At 39.0% G+C, this 20,832-nt stretch overlaps 1 protein-coding gene and 1 long non-coding RNA gene across 5 annotated transcripts in view; one reads left to right on the top strand and one right to left on the bottom strand.

Moving 5' to 3' along the window:
* Nucleotides 1–72: 72 nt before the first annotated feature.
* The window catches only part of LOC134337276 (E3 ubiquitin-protein ligase MARCHF2-like), a 91,643-nt gene continuing 70,883 nt past the window's right edge, over nt 73–20,832 (bottom strand). For 2 of the 4 annotated variants that reach the window (XM_063032144.1, XM_063032145.1), the window contains one exon: nt 73–9,227. In XM_063032144.1, coding sequence (XP_062888214.1) covers nt 9,075–9,227 — 153 coding nt within the window. In that variant the 3' untranslated portion in view covers nt 73–9,074. Of the gene's footprint in view, nt 9,228–10,580; nt 10,647–20,832 lie in introns of those variants that run through there. The other 2 variants (XM_063032147.1, XM_063032146.1) reach the window with 2 other exon arrangements.
* On the top strand, nt 9,125–20,829 carry LOC134337279 (uncharacterized). Its single transcript, XR_010015959.1, has 3 exons — nt 9,125–9,262; nt 9,790–10,083; nt 19,070–20,829. It is a non-coding gene; the product is annotated as an uncharacterized LOC134337279 (long non-coding RNA).

Raw genomic sequence — 20,832 nt, 5'->3', positions numbered from 1 at the left:
GTTCTTCAATGTCCCAATGGCTATGTAAGTGCAAAAAAGTAAGGCCATCTCAATGATGTTCGGCCAGGAATACGAAGTAGATGATCAGTTTCTTCTGGAAATTTTCACTCTCAAACAGGCCAGTCTTCCATCAGTTTGATGTACGCCCTCTGATAGCAGGAAATAGATGAGAGTACTGATAGATAGACTCAGTGACAACTTTATTAGGTGCAGGAGTGGAACCCGATGTAGTCTTCTGCTGTTGTAGCCCATCCAATTAAAGTTTCATTGTGTTGTGCATTCAGAGATGCTCTTCTGCTCACCACTGTTGTAACACTTAGTTATTTGAGTTACAGTCACCTTCCTGTCAGCTTGAACCATTCTCCTTTGACCTCTCTCATTAACAAGGCATCTTTGACCACAGAACTGCCGCTTAATGGATGCTTTTTGTTTTTGCACCATTCCCTGTGAACTCTAGAGACTGTTGTGCATGAAAATCCCAGGAGATTAGCAGTTTATGAGATACTCAAACCACTCTGTCTGGCAGCAACAATCATTCCATAGTCAAAGTCACTTTGATCACATTTTTTCCCCATCTTTGACCATGTCTGCATACTTTTATGCATTGAGTTGCTGCTGCACGATTGACTGATTAGATATTTGTATTAACAAGCAGGTGTTCACATGTACCTAATAAAGTGGCCACTGAGTGTATAGCAAAGGCTATGGAACCAAGCAACATCCCATCATTAATATTGAAGACTTGCATTCCAAAGCACACATTTCCAATAGTTACAACAGTGGCATTTACCTATCAATCTGGAAAATTGTCCAGCTATGCCCTCTCCACAAAAAAAGACAAATTCAGTCTGGCAATTATCACCCAATGAATCAGACTGTCCTCATACATCAGCAAAAGTGGTGGAAGGTGTCATCAGTGGTACTGTTAAGCAGCACCCTACTCACCAATAACCTCACCTGTACGTCGCTAAAATGATTCCACCAGAACTGCTGGGCTCCAGGCCTCATGGACTAACAGCTGAATTCTAGAGGTGAGAGGTGATTGTCTATACAATATGTGTGGTAGCAATGAGCTGGTAAAAGTAAAAACAATGGGGATCAATAGGGAAACAGTCCAATGGTTGAGATTGTTGAAGGTCAATCATAACAGCTATAGCCATTATTGCAGAAGTTCCTTATGTGCTGAGCCTATAACCTGAATATTTTGCTAGGTATCCAGGATTATTTGTCTTTTCTTTGATCTAAAGAAGTCAAAGGCATCTTCCATCTGTGAACAGATGCTTAGAAGTACCAGCATCACACCTTTCTAGGATATAATGATCAACTTGCTTTTGGTCAGAGTTATTGCTCTGATGCTTCAAAAGCTGATAATACAATACCACTTGTTCATTACACTTCAGTCTAATACTGTACTCTGAAATGCAAAATGTTTTCAGTACTAGTGTTATTCAAAATACAGGAGAATGTAACAAGCAGCATTGCAAAAGTGAAATGGCAAGCTATGAATTCACAGACATGGATCCATGAACTCACAGACATGAATTTGTCTGTGAGTTGTACAACATATGACCTGATGAATGATCCACAGAATGTTAGCTCTCTGACAGCTTGACCAAGTGGACTATGTTTACGGAGGTACCTACAGACAGAAACAACATTTGGCATCACTGCTAAAGCCAACAATACTTTTACCAGTTAATCATATGTGCTCTTTCCAGCAGAAGACAGATCAAATCAGAAGAAGCAGCCTCACCCAATTCCAACTCTGTCATCTTACAAGAATACCCAGCATACTAACTATCAATCTAGCTGGCAACTCAGTGCAGATCAAGTTCAAAACTTTAATTTCTCTTTTGGTCTACAGGATTTAAATAACTTACATATACTTTGGGCAGATTTAATATCAAAACACATATGTATAAAATAGTTATAGCAATGAAGTTCATCAAACAGAATGGAGTTTGGATAAGGTTTATTCCAGGTACTAAATTGAATTGTGAGTACATGTATCTTATTTATAAAATGGAATTAAGATAATCAGCCAAAGGCATTATAATAATTGTGATAATAAGAGTACAATGATTGGATATACAGTATATTTACAATTTAAAGCAACTGCAAACCAGATAGTTAAGACATCATACATTCAAAGAATAATGACATTAACAACATATATAGTAATTAACTACCATTGGGACAAAAACCACAGGAACGTATTCAACACCTGGTGAGGTGCCTAAAGCCTCAATTCATTTCCATGCAAAAAAGTCCTTTCTGCAAAGAGCTTGGTATAGCCTTTTCAAAAACAGTCTTTACAAAAACATATTTCAAAAATAAAACATTTGGAAATAAGTGAATGAAACATCATTGATTGAATTAATGTTTTCGTATAATAAGCTTTTTGACTCTTTCAAGTGATGGTACAAAGAGAAAGAAGCAATTACTGAACAGTTTCCATCCTCAACAAGAATTTACTCCACAAAGTTTCAAATTCAACCAACACTAAATCAATACAAAAAAGAGCTGTATCCTGTTCAAGTAATTTTAGAGTGTCATTATCAAACACTTCAGGTTTAGAGAGGATTTATAGGCAACCTCCTTTTGCCACTAGTCTTGTTCCTCATTCAATGGAACTAACAAAAGCCCATCTAAGTAATGGATTAAAATATGCTTTTACCTTCCTAAAATGTGACAAGTACTATTTTGGTATAATCAGATAAAGAGGTTTATAGATGAGAGAACTTTTCCAAAGATTAATTCCCAAAACTTTGCATTGGAGATATAAATCAGTGCATCATGGTGATTGGATTAACATACAAACAACTCCTCAATGGGATCCTAGCTACTGATTTCTTTGTGCAAATTCAAAGGTGCTTTAAAGATAAAAGATCTTACGAAAGATTTTGCCTCATATTTTCTCTTCCTGTGTAATTTTAATTTCCACTTGAGTAATATTCTTCCTGTACCTTATTCAAATACCCATTATTGATTTGATTCAAGAGCCCCTGTTATTTGACTATAACAGAACTGAGCCAGGCAACATACATGCTTGCCATTAAGCAGGAACAGTGTTATGAAGCATGATAAATGCCCTCTTTCAATTTAGACACTTGTGTCAAAAACTACTGTTGCTGAAGTCTGTAATAAAATTAAAAAATGCTGGAAACATTCATTAGATCAGGCAGCATCTGTAGAAAGAGAAATAGTTAATGTTAGAAGTCAAAGACCCTTTGACATGTCATTCTGCCACATGTTTTCAGCATTTTTCTTTTTATTTCAGGTACTGGCAGCTCCTATTTTACCTTAACTGATTAAGTAAGGAGTGTGATCAAACTTGAAATTCTTGTTCTGCATGGTTCAGCCAGATGCTGTGTCTTTTTTGAAATCAAACTTATTTTTGGAATACTAAGCAATTAGAAACATGCACAAATAAATCTACCAAGTGCACATAACATTAATTTTAAATGCAGAGTAGTTGATTTAGATCATGAGCTCCATTAATCCATGTGTGTAATCTTGCTCTAGATAAAATAAAATAGAAACTTTTAATTTTTACACTTAACTGGTTGCAAACACATTGCATCTCCTATTCTACCCTTTGGGAGATTTAATTTTGAGAAATATTCTAACAGTCAAGTTTATAAAGCTGTACCATTTTCATATGTGGATTTCCAATGCATTATTATCTCATCCAAAACATTAAATCCAGACTTACCTCCAATGAGTCTGAAAGATAGCACAGAATAGTGAGGCACATTTACATAATTAAAATAAAGAATTCTAACAAGTTCAAGAGTGGCAACTGTTTCTTGAATCCATTTAATTCATGACAACCAATCAATGAAGAAAAACAGAGCATGAGACCAGGGCTCTGGGAACAAAATTAGAGTTCTGAAAATCTTGTCATAAATATCTGTGCATCAATTAAGGCATTTTAAAACTTTGAAAAATAATAAATAAACATGTATTTGCTGAAGATCCAAACGGAGGATCTTTAAAGTAAATTGGTACAGTATTTTATGTAAAATTAGAGTTCCGTTCCATTCTCAGAAGGAAAATAGTGTCAGTTTTACAACTGGAGTACAATCTTTTGTTATCTTTCCACATCTATTAATCCAAATTTTGTGCAACTATGAAAAAAATATCTCAGCTACATTTCTACAATTTTGAGAGTGATTTTTGCCACAATGCCAATTTAGTCAATGGTTATTTTTAAAATACTTGATAACTCAAAAATGGATCAGTTTCCTAACTCTGGCTGGGCCAAGGATTCAGGGGTTGTTGGTCACCATTTGATACATTATCATGCGGCTATCCTTTAGAATACAAATGATTATTTTGTTGTGTACGGGCTAGCCCATCTTTTTTCACCAAGATATCAATAAATGTGCACTGAGCAACAGAAGTCAGTTGACAATGATCAGGAACAGGAAAGTGAATTGATATCCATTCCCTTCTTGGCATTGGGATCATTGGATACTTGTATAATACCATGGCTACATTACTAGCATCAGAGCAGGAATTCATTCATCATTTCCCACCATAATTTCCCTGAACCATGTACCATTCCTTGAATTTCTACTAACTTTATATTCAATAGAAACTTTTAATTTTTACACTTAACTGGTTGCAAACACATTGCATCTCCAATTCTACTCTTTGGGAGATTTAATTTTGAGAAATATTCTAACAGTCAAGTTTATAAAGCTCAATCAAGTACAATGAGTCTGTCCAACCAATTCACTACATCTCCAAATTTCAATCAACACCTCAAAAATAAACCCAACGGAATGAGTACATCTATTGATGCACATATATATTTTGAAAACTGGCTTTGGGCGAGGATTAAATTTTTTTTTAAGTGCAGATCAAATATTAAGAATCTGCAGCAAAAAAAAAGCAGAATTCCGATCCTGATTCACTTTTAACTTGGTGAACAATTAACTAAAAGATTCAAAGGGCAGCAACTTGGTTAAGTTTTGCAATTTATGCCTTAAGCAAAAATAAAAAATTATATCTGTAGCACATATGAATACAATTCTATAGACACTATTAAAAGCTACCAAGAAAAATCTATACAATAAAACATGTTTAGTCAGCACACAGAAATTACTGAGAGAAAGGGAATTAAGTAAACAAATTAAAGCTCAAGGTAAAGCAATATCAGAAAATTCAAGGAAATTCAATTTAATTCTACAGTTTTATATCTAAACTCCTTAGAGAGATGCTTATAGAGTACCGACAATGAGGTATACACATTACCCAAATCGGCAAAAATTCTTTCAGCCAGTAGGCAGTAAAATAACAGCTTTTCAAGCATTAAGTGTTCAAAAACATCATTAACAGATTATATTGCTAAGATTCTGTATATCACCAGAGGAAAGGCTGCTGCACACCACTGTACCTTTCATAGTTGATATTTCCATAAACCGGGTAAGCTTCTACCCTGTTTTCAAACTCATTCACATAACAAACAATGGGGAAGTTCTTTCCAATGTTGATAATACTGTGATTTTATTCATAAACTAGAATAAGCTCAAATAAAAAGGTTCAATTTAAGAAAGCAAAGTATTACAAACTTTTCTTAATTAAATGCTTAACTCAGAGTTAGATTTATGAAGTGAGATGTGCCAATCTCACCCCTGTCTAACCCTCAACTTGTACATTCTAGTCTGATACTTCAGATGTAATACTGACTGAAGCTACTCAGTCTTGTTTAGGTAACATAATAAAAAACCTTGTTTCTCTGTTCCATCAAATATAAAATACCCTAAGCAAGTGGCTTTCACAGTCTCCTAGCCAATACCTTCTCTTCAACTATAACCAACATAGTTCGCAGCACTCCTTTATTTTGCATTGCTGTTTCTACACCTTTATACACTGTCTGTTAGGGATAGTGGCATCTGGTCACACGGGGCTCGGAAGCTTTCCTTCAACTGGGCCCAGGGCAGGGACAGAAGCAAACTGGTCCAGGAAGAGGCGTGAACAGCTATTGAGGACATCCGTACCACCTGAATGGGGCAGCAGAAAGCTTGGACAAGGTGGGATGGTGCGCTGAAGCGGAACATTTTCTGTTCCAATATTTGGCAGGCAGAACCCCACTGCATCAAGTTCATGATCCAAGCTGTGTACGATGTCCAGCCTAGTGCATTGAACCATTTTGCTTGAGGCAAAAGCGAGGCACCATCATGTCCTCTCTGTCCTGGAAGAGGGCCCCTGGAACACATCCTCAGCAACTGCCAAAAGCCTTGGGAGAAGGCCGCTACCGCTGGTGCTATGACCAGGTGCTGAAGGCAGTGGCAGAAAATATCTCCTTGGTCATGCACCTCTGTCAATCCAGAAAGCCCAAAGCCTTTGTCAAAGCTGGAGACCAACCACAGCCTCAGCCCAGATCACCATCAGGCTTGCTCACCACGGTGTTTGACTGGCAACTGAAAATTAATCTTGGAAAGCAGCTAAAGTTCCCTGACTTCAACACAGCATCATCACATGGTCATTTCTGACAGAAACTTCAAAGCAGGTGCTTTGGGAAGACCAGACTGAAGAGACATTTGAGTGTAAGAAGGCCAAATTCCAGGAGCTGGTACAGCAATGTCAGATTCAGGGGTGGAGGGCATGTTGCAAGCCTATAGAAGTGGGGTATAGAAATTTTGCTGGCTGCTCACTCTGCAAAACCTACTTTCTCCTTAACATTACTGGGGCTGCAAAAAGAAGAGCCATCAGGACTGTCATGGATGCTGCTCCAGATGACTATGGATCAAGAAGTGTGACCTGTGAACCAATGTTGCTGGGACACAAGCCGGGGCCTGATCAACCCTGAGCAGATCGCCTGGCCAAGGGTGTATGATGTTGAAAGACCCGAAACACCCAATGACCTCAGGTTACATGAGTAATGGTGTGACCCAGCGCATCTTAGGATCTATCTCAGCATCATACACGTTGTTGAGCAAACACATGCTGATCACTTTGACAACAAGAATAATAATGAAAATTCTGCAATGAAACAGTAATCTAATAGTTGTGGTTGTGAAATGTTTAGGATATTAAAAGAATGTGATAAGACTATTTTTGAAATGTTAGTGATCAATTCAGTTAAATTTACTTTTAGTTAAATTTTCAAAAGTTATAAATAGATGCAAACCAGAATTTCCAATCAAAAAGCTCCTTTTTATGTTCTCATTACCACTCTAATTCAATGAAGATATATCCACTAGGTTCAATTCATCATTTGCCAAATTGGTTTAAAATAAAACCAAATCTGTATTTTGAATAAAATGCAACATTACTACATAAAAAAAGGCCATAATGCTGAAAACCTAAAAGTGCATTGCCAATGGGTCAACAGGTTATCTTCTTATCTAACACTTGTCTTTCTACAAGTGCTTTAAACTGATAGCATCATAAATGCATTTATTTAATATTTTATGGATGATCAACAACTTTGAAAGATAATTAAAAGGTGAGGTGTGAGGTCTATAACGTGTTCAATTTCCTACTCTTTAACACTATATCACTAATAACTTGCAGTAAATACAAATAATTTACAAACACAGACACAAACGTGAAATGAGAGATGAAGAGTGCTGTAGAGTTTTATCAATACTGGTTTTCTCTGGTACATTACTATTCATTTTAGTTCTGGAATCAAAGAGACAATAAATGAAAACTGTTGAACAAAATTTATCATATATTTTTTCAGTCTCCTTAAGCTTGTGTGTTCAAAGTTTAGATAATTTTTGGAACTTCACAAAAGTAATTTTAAAATGTGCATCAGGTATTCTATGACAAAAAATATAGTAAGTGGTATATTCATTGGAGACTAAGTTTTAATACTAGCTGCTGTAATCATATATAGTGTTCTTTAGCTGCCTAACTCACCAAATGGTTATGGAAAGACACAATGGGAGATGCAGCGTCCTAGCTTTAATATACAAAGGAGCCCTAACAAACATTAACCAATGAAACATAAAGGCATGTTTGATGAAGAAATTTCTTAATTCCCTAACTCATTCTATACCAAAGCCCAAACCATATTAAGATTAGATTATACAGCAAAGATTCAAATCTTCTACTATACAAAGCATATTGAATAACAGTTTTCTACTTTCCTCCCTCATTAATGAGTACCATAGCTTCAATTCTCCATTGGGAACATTTTTACTTCCTCTTATCCCATTTGGAAAACATTATTCTGCTTCAATATTGCAAATTTGACCTCAGAAGGTATTCCATTTAGTGAAATTCTCCGACTAAGCGCTTTACTATGAGTGCTGAAAGCTGACTGCAGTGTTACTAACTGTATCACAAATGAGTGATCTTGAAAAACATGCAGATTTTTTGGTGCTCCGAAGTGTCATTTAGTAAAGCAAGCACAAAGCTTCCCAAAAATCAATGCCATAATAGTGTTAGAATGTGTCAATTTGTTGCAAATCACTGATATGAGACCAGCATTACATCCTGTATACAAGTCAAGAAATACTTCAGCAGATTCTTTTTAAACGTGGAAGTTCCAAACATCTACAATTCAAAACTCAGCAACCGCTATTTAAACTTTCTGATTTCCTCCAGGGCTCAGATTTCTGTTTTGTCACTTCATTTATAAACAACATTCACAAGAAATAAAGATCTCCAAATCTATTTTACTTAGTGCTGACCGACCCAATAACTGGCTACTGTGCAATGCCGAGGCCATATCTCTCAAAATAAAAGCAGTTCAACACATTGTAACCTTAAGTCATTTTTTAAACATGGTAGAACAAATGATTGTCTAATTTCAAATTCCAATGGTCCCATTCCATAAATTTCAATCTTACAATGGAATAACAATACTATCCAAATGAGTGGAGCTAATATGAGGTTTCAAAACCCCACTCTTTATTGGGAATGCATTTAGATGCAGGCTGCATATATACTGTCTCCTGAGAGTGTTGCAAATGAAGTTTGCGTCTTGTGAGTATTCCATGAAATTAAACAAGTTGTTGTTTTGTCATTCCTTGCTGAGATTATAAAGCACGTTTCAAGGACTGTAGACTTTATGAATTGTCATTTTTTTATGGTTCTCTGTGTCAATGAATTTACACAATTGTTTCACTAGAATCTTTCCTCACAAGCTTTGAAGAGAGGAGAGAATGTTGAGCGATATTCTTCTGGTCTGCAGCCATCAATCGGACTTTTTGGTTTGTCCTTCGCCATTCTGAGTAAAGCTGGCAGTGATAGCGGAATGAAACCTTTGGGCAAAAACCAACATGTATTATTCTTAAAGGTACTGTTATTCTCCCAGTGCGATTCCATTATCATGCACAGCCTATGTTTTCCTTCCTTTGAACAGTAGAGGTGCTGGGTGGTGGTGGTCTGGTGGGAGATGGGGATGGGTTATCGGTGGTTTTCTGGATATCAGAATGGATAGCCATTTGGTGACCTATTTTACTATTTGGTGAATATTAAGCAAAACCAATTGTGTCTTTACTGGCTAATTGTACCAGATAAACTAAATAGCAATTAGCCAATTTAACCTAGATCAGCAATTGATGCAAGGGTGTCCCCACCAAACCCCAAGACAGGAAATAATTTTCTGCAATTATTCCAGATTCTGAAATTTACTTCAGTTGTCAGTTTACTTTTCTCACATCAATTATTTACCAAATCGGGAAAATGAGATATTTGCCTTTAAATAGCTTGCCAATGAGTTTTTAAATCCAGATATAAGACACAAAAATTATACCTATTTCATTTAAAATCCATGTATATTTGCCAATGGAAACAATCTAAATATTGGTTTCATATTTACAGATTCAGAGAAAAATGGCCATCAGCATCAAGTAGTGGATCATGCATCACCATACTAGACCGGAGTGGCAGTTCTATATAGGGCTACTGCAAGCCACACTGCAGATTGCTAGGGGTGTTTCCCTAGAGGAACAACTAACAACCACAACTTTGTAAGTGACTTTCCAGATCTGTGCTCCTGACACTTAGAATGACAACAGCAGCAGATGCGTGGAATGATACCAATTTCAAGTTCTTCTGCACATGGAAGTGTTTGGCTCACCATTGTGCCAGGAAGTCTACAGTTCAAAGTTTAAGGTAAATTTATTGTCAAAGTACATATATATCATCAGATAAAACCCTGAAATGTCAAAGAGCATAGTGAACACATTTCCAACCTCACAGTGGAACCCTGGACCAGATACTATTCTTGCCAGTAGGGATGGTGTCAATCCAAACACATGGAGCAGGTTTCTGCTTTTACTACCTACAAGACCACACATTAGGAACATGATGAAATGTACAGTGAGAATGATTAGAAAGTACAGAACGCTACATGATGCGGTTATAACTAGGTTTCCTTTATTCAGTGCAGGTGTGTAACTTCAGCCATTTCATGGGGATGAGCCTGAATTTATTATTATAGACAATAATTTCCCTGCCGCACATATCCTTGCAGAAGACTTCATATTAATCTCTTTATCAATTATGAGGCTGAGGATAGAGGTGTATGCAGCTTCACTCTCTTCCACCCCACCATGTACGTGCTTCTGCTCTCACACACTGAATAGATTTAAATCGACTTACAGTCTGCTTCAGCCAAGCGTGGACATGTAGACTTCAAGGTGCATGGACATCATTTTATAACTCTGGGCAAATGACTAGAAAGAGATGTGATGACCAATTATAGGGCAGCAGTAGTTCTGGTTTCCCCTCTGTGTTTCTAAAATAATGTGTTAGAAATGACTGCACTCCAGGATATAATGTAAAAATACAATGTTGCTTCATGTTAAACAATCTGCTATTGTTGAATACAAAGTCTTAGAAACACACAAACTGCAACTGTGGTTGCTATGTACCATAGTTGAGTTTGCATTGATTTAATCAAATCTGACTTTTAATCCTTTTCAGTGTGTTAGGACAAGATGAGTGCCAGGCAAGTAATAGGAGACTGCACCTTCAGTGACGTGATTACAACAATCCAAGCCCATGACAAATGGCTTTTAGCATGCAAATTGGCACTCACTAACGTACAGTGGCATGCAAAAGTTTGGGCACCCCTGGTCAAAATTTCTGTAACTGTGAATAGCTAAGCGAGTAAAAGATGAACTGATTTCCAAAAGGCATAAAGTTAAAGATGACACATTTCAACCTTTTCTGCAGTATATAGATGTAAACATGTCTGCTACACTAATAAGGGCACTTGTACAGGATGTTGTGGAGATGTCTACATTTTGATGGAAGTGTTCTGATACCTGATATCTGTGAGGGGAAGAAATGTAAATGTAAGTGTATCCGGAAATTGAAAGTTTTGTTATGCTGAGCAAAAATAAATAAATAAATAAGAGATGACACATTTCTTTTAATATTTTAAGCAAGATTACTTTTTTATCTCCATCTTTTACAGTTTCAAAATAACAAACAAGGAAAAGGGCCCAAAGCAAAAGCTTGGGCATCCTGCATGGCAGTACTTAGTAACACCCCCTTTGGCAAGTATCACAGCTTGTAAGTGCTTTCTGTACCCAGCTAAAAGTCCTTCAATTCTTGTTTGGGGGATTTTCGCCCATTCTTCCTTGCAAAAGGCTTCTAGTTCTGTGAGATTCTTGGGCCATCTTGCATGCACTGCTCCCTTGAGGTCTATCCACAGATTTTTGATGATGTTTAGGTCGAGGGACTGCGAGGGTCATGGTAAAACCTTCAGCTTGCGCCTCTTGAGGTAGTCCATTGTGGATTTTGAGGTGTGTTTAGGATCATTATCCTGTTGTAGAAGCCATCCTCTTTTCATCTTCAGCTTTTTTATAGACGGTGTGATGTTTGCTTCCAGAATTTGCTGGTATTTAATTGAATTCATTCTTCCCTCTGCCAGTGAAATGTTCCCCGTGCCACTGGCTGCAACACAAGCCCAAAGCATGATCGATCCACCCCCATGCTTAACAGTTGGAAAGGGGTTCTTTTCATGAAATTCTGCACCCTTTTTTCTCCAAACATACCTTTACTCATTGCAGGCAAAAAGTTCTATTTTAACTTCATCAGTCCACAGGACTTGTTTTCAAAATGCATCAGGCTTGTTTAGATGTTCTTTGGCAAACTTCTGACGCTGAATTTTGTGGTGACGACGCAGGAAAGGTTTTCTTCTGATGACTCTTCCATGAAGGTCATATTTGTGCAGGTGTCGCTGCATAGTAGAACAGTGCACCACCACTCCAGAGTCTGCTAAATCTTCCTGGAGGTCTTTTGCAGGCAAACGGGGGTTTTGATTTGCCTTTCTAGCAATCCTACAAGCAGTTCTCTTGGAAAGTTTTCTTGGTCTTCCAGATCCCAATTTGACCTCCACCGTTCCTGTTAACTGCCATTTCTTTATTAAATTACGAACTGAGGAAATGGCTACCTGAAAACGCTTTGCTATCTTCTTATAGCCTTCCCCTGCTTTGTGGGCATCATTTATTTTAATTTTCAGAGTGCCATGCAGTTACTTAGAGGAGCCCATGGCTGCTGATTGTTGGGACAAGGTTTGAGGAGTCAGGGTATTTATAAAGCTTTGAAATTTGTATCACCTGGCCTTTCCTAATAATGATTGTGAACAAGCCATAGCCCTAACAAGCTAATTAAGGTCTGAGACCTTAGTAAAAGTTATCTGAGAGCTGAATTCTCTTGGGGTGCCCAAACTTTTGTATGGTGCTCCTTCCCTTTTTTTCTCTCTAAAATTATACAAAACAAAAATAATACACTAAACTTGCTTAAAATATTGAAAAAAATGTTTCATCTTTAACTTTATGACTTTTGGAGATCAGTTCATCTTCCACTCACTTAACTATTCACAGTAACAGAAATTTTGACCAGGGGTGCCCAAACTTTTGAAATGCCACTGTACATTGTTACTACCAAGATTATTAGAGGGAAATATTTTTAAAACAAGAGATTAACCAGAGGGAACCCAATTGAACACAGCACTATAAGAATAAACTTACTTGGAACATAACATTTGCTAAAGGGTTTCTCCAAGAACAGGTCTTCGGTTCATTATGTAGAGGCAATAGTGTATGCTCACATTATGGAAAATACTGTACATGCCTGTGCCCTAGTACACAATCTCCCAACACACATTTCTGAGTACTGTTTCAGTGATAATTTTGAAATCAGCTGGGAGATTCGCAGTTTGAAAGTCCCAAAGGAACCATGCAAAAATGCAGTTGCAGTCATCTTTAAAAGACATAGTCATGATCTGTGCGGAAGTTCCTTGGTTTGATATGGCTAAGAACTCCATATGCTGGCTCATGAGTAATTCAACTTTGACCACATAATTCAGCTGCTTTAGAAGGAATCACAATGAGTCATGATGTGCTCACCAGTATATGAATAGATGAGACTATTATAAACACACGAAAATGAAAACACATAATAGCACATAATATACCTAAATAAGGTAGCTATTGTGACTGTAGTCAGAGAAAATTTTTCCTTCAAACCAAAGTCTTCAAGTTATTCTCAGTACAGATAACTACGTTTAAATTTTAGCAGTCTATCAGCCTTATCAGGTTTAGCAATTTAGTTGATGTCTAACAAAGCCTTAATAATATTTATGTAGAAAGAATCTTCACTGAGGACAAGTTGTTCATAGCTTTGTTTCTTTACTGATAATGATAAACTCCAAATGATTACCATCATATGTCTCCTTCATGGTAAGGCTCATTAACAAATTGAGAGAATGATGCCATGAGAGCTGCAGTTTCATAACTGGCTAATAGTGTATCTGATGTCCTCATGGTCACTTCCAAACTGTTCAAAGCAAGGAGTGTGGACACTGGACATGGTCTGGTTAAGCAAGTATAGGTTACATCTGCTGTAATTGAAATTGAAACTCCCAGTGAAGCAATGCAATATGATTAGAGCACCTTCAACAGAAATTGCCAAAGTGGCTTTCAGGTAGGCTGTCTTTACCTCAGTTACACCTTCCTTGACTGGAGCCAAAAGTTTAAGTTTCTTCCCATTACTTTTGAACTTTTAGACATACCTTGAAAGAAAGAATCTCCCTTCACTATCATTGTCAACATGCTCCTTCTTTATTGAGCAAAATGCTTTCACCTCCTGCTCCTGCTATTGCTAAAGGTTTTATAATGCTCATCCTTAAAGAGGGGTGACTTTGAAGGTATGAGACGTGAATTAGCTAAGATAGACTGGCAAATGACACTTAAAGGATTGACGGTGGATATGCAATGGCAAGCATTTAAAGGTTGCATGGATGAACTACAACAATTGTTCATCCCAGTTTGGCAAAAGAATAAATCAAGGAAGGTAGTGCACCCGTGGCTGACAAGAGAAATTAGGGATAGTATCAATTCCAAAGAAGAAGCATACAAATTAGCCAGAGAAAGTGGCTCACCTGAGGACTGGGTGAAATTCAGAGTTCAGCAGAGGAGGACAAAGGGCTTAATTAGGAAGGGGAAAAAAGATTATGAGAGAAAACTGGCAGGGAACATAAAAACGGACTGTAAAAGCTTTTATAGATATGTAAAAAGGAAAAGACTGGTAAAGACAAATGTAGGTCCCCTGCAGACAGAAACAGGTGAATTGATTATGGGGAGCAAGGACATGGCAGACCAATTGAATAATTACTTTGGTTCTGTCTTCACTAAGGAGGACATAAATAATCTTCCAGAAATAGTAAGGGACAGAGGGTCCAGTGAGATGGAGGAACTGAGCGAAATACATGTTAGTAGGGAAGTGGTGTTAGGTAAATTGAAGGGATTGAAGGCAGATAAATCCCCAGGGCCAGATGGTCTGCATCCCAGAGTGCTTAAAGAAGTAGCCCAAGAAATAGTGGATGCATTAGTGATAATTTTTCAAAACTCGTTAGATTCTGGACTAGTTCCTGAGGATTGGAGGGTGGCTAATGTAACCCCACTTTTTAAAAAAGAAGGGAGAGAGAAACCGGGGAATTACAGACTGGTTAGCCTAACGTCGGTGGTGGGGAAACTGCTGGAGTCAGTTATCAAGGATGTGATAACAGCACATTTGGAAAGCGGTGAAAAGATCGGACAAAGTCAGCATGGATTTGTGAAAGGAAAATCATGTCTGACGAATCTCATAGAATTTTTTGAGGATGTAACTAGTAGAGTGGATAGGGGAGAACCAGTGGATGTGGTATATTTGGATTTTCAAAAGGCTTTTGACAAGGTCCCACACAGGAGATTAGTGTGCAAACTTAAAGCACACGGTATTGGGGGTAAGGTATTGGTGTGGGTGGAGAATTGGTTAGCAGACAGGAAGCAAAGAGTGGGAATAAACGGGACCTTTTCAGAATGGCAGGCGGTGACTAGTGGGGTACCGCAAGGCTCAGTGCTGGGACCCCAGTTGTTTACAATATATATTAATGACTTGGATGAGGGAATTAAATGCAGCATCTCCAAGTTTGCGGATGACACGAAGCTGGGTGGCAGTGTTAGCAGTGAGGAGGATGCTAAGAGGATGCAGGGTGACTTGGATAGGTTGGGTGAGTGGGCAAATTCATGGCAGATGCAATTTAATGTGGATAAATGTGAAGTTATCCACTTTGGTGGCAAAAATAGGAAAACAGATTATTATCTGAATGGTGGCCGATTAGGAAAAGGGGAGGTGCAACGAGACCTGGGTGTTATTATACACCAGTCATTGAAAGTGGGCATGCAGGTACAGCAGGCGGTGAAAAAGGCGAATGGTATGCTGGCATTTATAGCAAGAGGATTCGAGTACAGGAGCAGGGAGGTGCTACTGCAGTTGTACAAGGCCTTGGTGAGACCACACCTGGAGTATTGTGTGCAGTTTTGGTCCCCTAACCTGAGGAAAGACATCTTTGCCATAGAGGGAGTACAAAGAAGGTTCACCAGATTGATTCCTGGGATGGCAGGACTTTCATATGAAGAAAGACTGGATGAATTGGGCTTGTACTCGTTGGAATTTAGAAGATTGAGGGGGGATCTGATTGAAACGTATAAGATCCTAAAGGGATTGGACAGGCTAGATGCAGGAAGATTGTTCCCGATGTTGGGGAAGTCCAGAACGAGGGGTCACAGTTTGAGGATAGAGGGGAAGCCTTTTAGGACCGAGATTAGGAAAAACTTCTTCACACAGAGAGTGGTGAATCTGTGGAATTCTCTGCCACAGGAAACTGTTGAGGCCAGTTCATTGGCTATATTTAAGAGGGAGTTAGATATGGCCCTTGTGGCTACGGGGGTCAGGGGGTATGGAGGGAAGGCTGGGCGGGGTTCTGAGTTGGATGATCAGCCATGATCATAATAAATGGCGGTGCAGGCTCGAAGGGCCGAATGGCCTACTCCTGCACCTATTTTCTATGTTTCTATGTTTCTATCCACACATTAAGGTTGAGAAGCCACTATTTCTGCCTGTTCTTGCCCCACGGAACTTATCTCCCTATACCTTGACTCCATCCCGTCTCCATTTCTCCAGTCCCTTTCCACCTATATCTGGGACATCTCACCAGCCCTCCAGCATTTGGAAAAGTTCTAATTCCCCAGCCCCAACTCACTTTCACTACACAGTCTTCATACACCTTAATTCTTCCATCAGGAAGGTCTAAAAGCTTCTTTCTACAACTACCCAGACAGAACAGAGATAGAGTTCCCCTTGTCTTTACCTTCCACCCTATGACCCTCAGCATCCACTATACCATCCTTCATTGTTTCTGCCAGCTGCAACATGCATCTCCTCCAACCCTGATTACTGCATTCAGTACTTCCAGTGTGGCCTCCTCTACATCAGTGAGACCAAACACAAACTGGGTGACCAATTCACAAAACACTTTCGCTCAGTCTGCAATGGGCATCCCAAGCTCTCATCTGCAGACCGTTTCAAACTCCTGCCCATTCCCACAATAGCTTGTCCATCTCTACTGCCAAGATGAAGCCCTACGCAAACAGGAGGAGCACCAACTTCTGCCGGGATAATTTATAATCCACCAGCACGAATACCATATTTTCCAGTTTTTGGTACCTTCCCCTTCTTTTGTCGTCATCTCTTTCCTCCTTCCCCTTCCAATCCTCCAGTTCTCATTTTTGGTCCACTTTCCTATCCCCCAGCCTCTCCATCACCCATCTTTATCCCCTTCCTTCTCCTGGCTCCATCCATCCACTTCACACACAGGTTTCCATCCACTCCCATCTGGTTCTAACTGTCTTTCACCTCTCCCTTCTCCTCTAATGGTTCCCATTCTCATCTACTTATCCAAATCCAGCTTTGTGTTTTGTGTTCTTGCTCAGCTTCCTCCAGGAGGTGTCCCCGATCTACATCTCCTCTCCCTCATCTTGCTCCATCTTTCCCCTCCCCCCTTTTCATCTCTTTTTGATTGTCTCCATTTATCACTCACCAGCCAGAGTCTTCCAACTCCACACTCCATCAACTTAGAATCCTTTCATTCCACCCCCTTTTCCCTTGCTCTACTGGCCATCTCATCTCCCCACTCTCAGTCCTGATGAATAGTTTCAACCCAAAACATTAACAATCCCTTTCATCCCACAGATCTTGCTCAACCCACTAAGTTCTTCCTGCAGATTGTGTGTTCCTTCAGATTTCAGCATCTGCAGTTTCTTGTGCCTGAGAATAAATGCATCATGCAAGCTCCCCAGAAACAAAGCACAGCATCAACCTTGAGAAACTTCTTCTCATGCTTATAGACAAGTTGGCCATTAAGGTAGTGATTGATCAAGTGAATGAAGTAGAGATCCAGCTTCAGTTAGGGAGCCACAAGCCACCAATTCAGCAGCAATTCACACTCTGTGAACCTTTAGAAAGTTCAAAAACCTTGTAAATCTACATGTCTGTTCCAAATAATAGTTTCTGCTCCAGGTAAAAGAGAGAACATTGGTGGTCCAACAGCAGTTCTGCGCTGCACATTGGGAGAGATAACAAAGTTCACCTGCCACAGCCTGGAACCATCCAGTGGGTAGGCAGTTTAGAATGAACTGCAGCCTTTGCCTTCGTAGGCTGAGCAGTTCACACGTGGGCGAGTGTAGCAAGAGCTGTCTCAAGAAGATTACCGATCAGTACTGCCTTTGAAAAGAGCTTTCCAGCTTTGCTCCTAGAGTAGAAGTGTAATCCCAGGTATTTCCAGGGGTATACAGTCTTCAGTCCTTCTATCCAGTTCTCCTCTCTCTAAATTTTGACTGCCTAGGATAACTCGCCTCTAGCCATGCAGCACATCCAGTGGCACAGTCTCTGAAGTAGTCAAACTGATAACTGGAAACTTGACACTGCAGCCGATCAAAAGCTGTTTTCTAAGATCAATTCCTATTTGATCTATTTTAATGCTGCCCATCAGGAATATTAAAAAAAAACCTTCCTTTGTTTCTCCTGTGAGATCTTTGGAAAGGTATTGGATGATGACATGGTTTACAGAACCATGCACCTTCTGTTTAGTATTAGTAGAGCACACATGATAATTTAGAAATGGTGCATGGGCAAAGATTATAAATGGTTATATCTATGACTGCAGATCAGGATCCAATAGGTGAAAATCCAAAAATCTCCAGATACTAGGAAACTGAAATAAGAATAAAATGTTGTTAAAACGTCAATGTATCCTGAAGTTTTAAAAAATGCTTTAAATACTCTGCAAGTCAAACAGCATCTGTGGAGAGGGAATCAGAGTTAACATTTCAGATCAATGACCCTTCATTATGTTGCCACAGATGCTGCCTGACCTGCAGTGTATTTAAAGCATTTTTTTTTAAACTTCCGGATACATTAGATATTTGTTAATGTATTTGATGAGTTTCACACACTATGCAGCTTGCTAAAAATAAATTACTATTTTGCAATAGTTAGAATTCTGAAAAAGGGAATATTCTATTAATCTTTGCTGCAGCAACTATAAATGATTTTTTAAATCCCCAACGCTAGGCTAAAAATACTTAAAGTCCCTTTATAGGCTTGAAGTAGTGAGCCAAGCTATGTTTTCAAAGGAAACGTACTGAAAGCAGAGCAGATTCGTTTTTATGAATTGCTTCTTGAACTTGAACCAACATTGCATGGTGCCTTTATTGCCCATTTCTTAATGACTGGTATAGTTCTTCTTCGTTTTATTTTGAAACAGATCCCCAATTCAAAAATATGATATCATCTTGATTTCATATTTCTTTGAGGATATTGGAAGGACAGTTGGAAAGACAGGTAGAGTGCTGAAAGATGGAATTTAATCCAGACAATTGTGAGGTAATGCATTTGACGAGGAGAAGATGGTGACACAACGGAGCGCACATGGACTCTCCGGTGAATGACATGTGTAATCTGTCAAGTAGGGGACCGTGCACAATTTTGATTTGATGGAGACAGGCGTGACAGTACGGAGGAACATCTGGAGAAACTTCTGAAATGCCAGCTTCACTGCCGCTGCTACTGTGTGGTAACCGGAATCTCCGGAGCAGAAGGCCCCCAATCCTCAGCTTTGCTTGTTTCAGCGGCCGGGGCTAGGTCAAAGGCACTCGGGAGGCTGTATTGGGGGGCTGGTCGGAGGCTCGAAGTTTTCGATGGACGGACTCGGTGTTGGCTGCTTCCAAGGCATCGGCAGTTGTCAGTGCCTTGGAAGTTTATGGCAGGGAGTTTCTCCCTTTGCCGCTTGCTATTGGGGACTTGGGAGTCGATCGAGACTTGAGACTTTTTCTTACCATGCCCATGGTCTGTTCTTTATCAAATTATGGTACTGTTTTGCACTGCTGTAACTATATGCTATAATTATGTGGTTTTGTCAGTGTTAGTCTTTGGTTTGTCCTGTTTTCTGTGATATCACTCTGGAGGAACATTGTATCATTTCTTAATGCATGTATGCATTTCTAAATGACAATAAAAGAGGACTGAGTGTTCTCATAATCTAAATACTAACAAGACATACAAGTTAACCAGCAGAAACTTCAGGAGTGTTGATATACAGGAGGACCTTGGGCTGCATGTAGCTAAGGTAGGGAAGAAAGTATTCAGCATGCTCGGTTTCATGGACCAAGAAACTGAGTATAAGACTTGGGATGCTATGCTGCATTTGTTCAAACATTGGTCAGGCCTCACTTGGAGTGTTGTGCAGAGCTCTGGTCAAGAAGCTACAAGGTGGATGTGGTAGCATCAGGAAGAATGCAGAAGAGATTCATCAGGATGTTACACCTAGAATGGAGGGCTGTGGCTGTGGTTATATGGAGAGTTTAAATAGACTGGGTTTATTCTCACTAAAAACTCAGCTGAGGAATGTTTATAAGATGACGGGGGGCATAGACTTAGTCAAAATCTTCTTAGGGCGGAGGAATCTTCAACTAGAAGACACATGTTAAAGATGAGAGAGGAAAAATTTAAAGATCTTAGGAGCAAGTATTTCCATTCAGAGGATGGAGGTTAGATAAGTAAACTAACAGAAGAAACAGTAGAGCCAGATGCTATAACAATGGTTAGATGGCATTTAGGCAGGTACTTGCATTGGAAAGGAGTAGAAGGATACAAGTCTAATCCAGGCAAATGGAATTTGCCTAGAGAGGCATCACAGTCAACATGGACAAGGTGGGCAGAAGGGTCCATTCCTACACTGCACAATTCTATAACTCAAAAGACAGATTCATCATCTATCGAATTATTGTTGTGTTACTTTTTTAAAAATTCTGCATTCAATCTCCAAGATGTATTACAAAAGACAAAGTAGACCTTTTAATATAAATGAAATGGGAGCCTAGACTAGTAACAAAGCTATTAAAATAATTATTCTATAATTGCATATTTGCAAAACACACATGCACACAGAAAGGTGAGAAAAGGAGAAGTATTTCTTTCAACCTAGCAAAATGAGTGAGATTATATGAGTGGAATAATTCAGTAATGTTT

This window comes from Mobula hypostoma, chromosome 24 (genome assembly GCF_963921235.1).
Source record: "Mobula hypostoma chromosome 24, sMobHyp1.1, whole genome shotgun sequence".
NCBI classification, from domain to species: domain Eukaryota; kingdom Metazoa; phylum Chordata; class Chondrichthyes; order Myliobatiformes; family Myliobatidae; genus Mobula; species Mobula hypostoma.
This window is presented reverse-complemented; position numbering and strand designations above follow the sequence as displayed.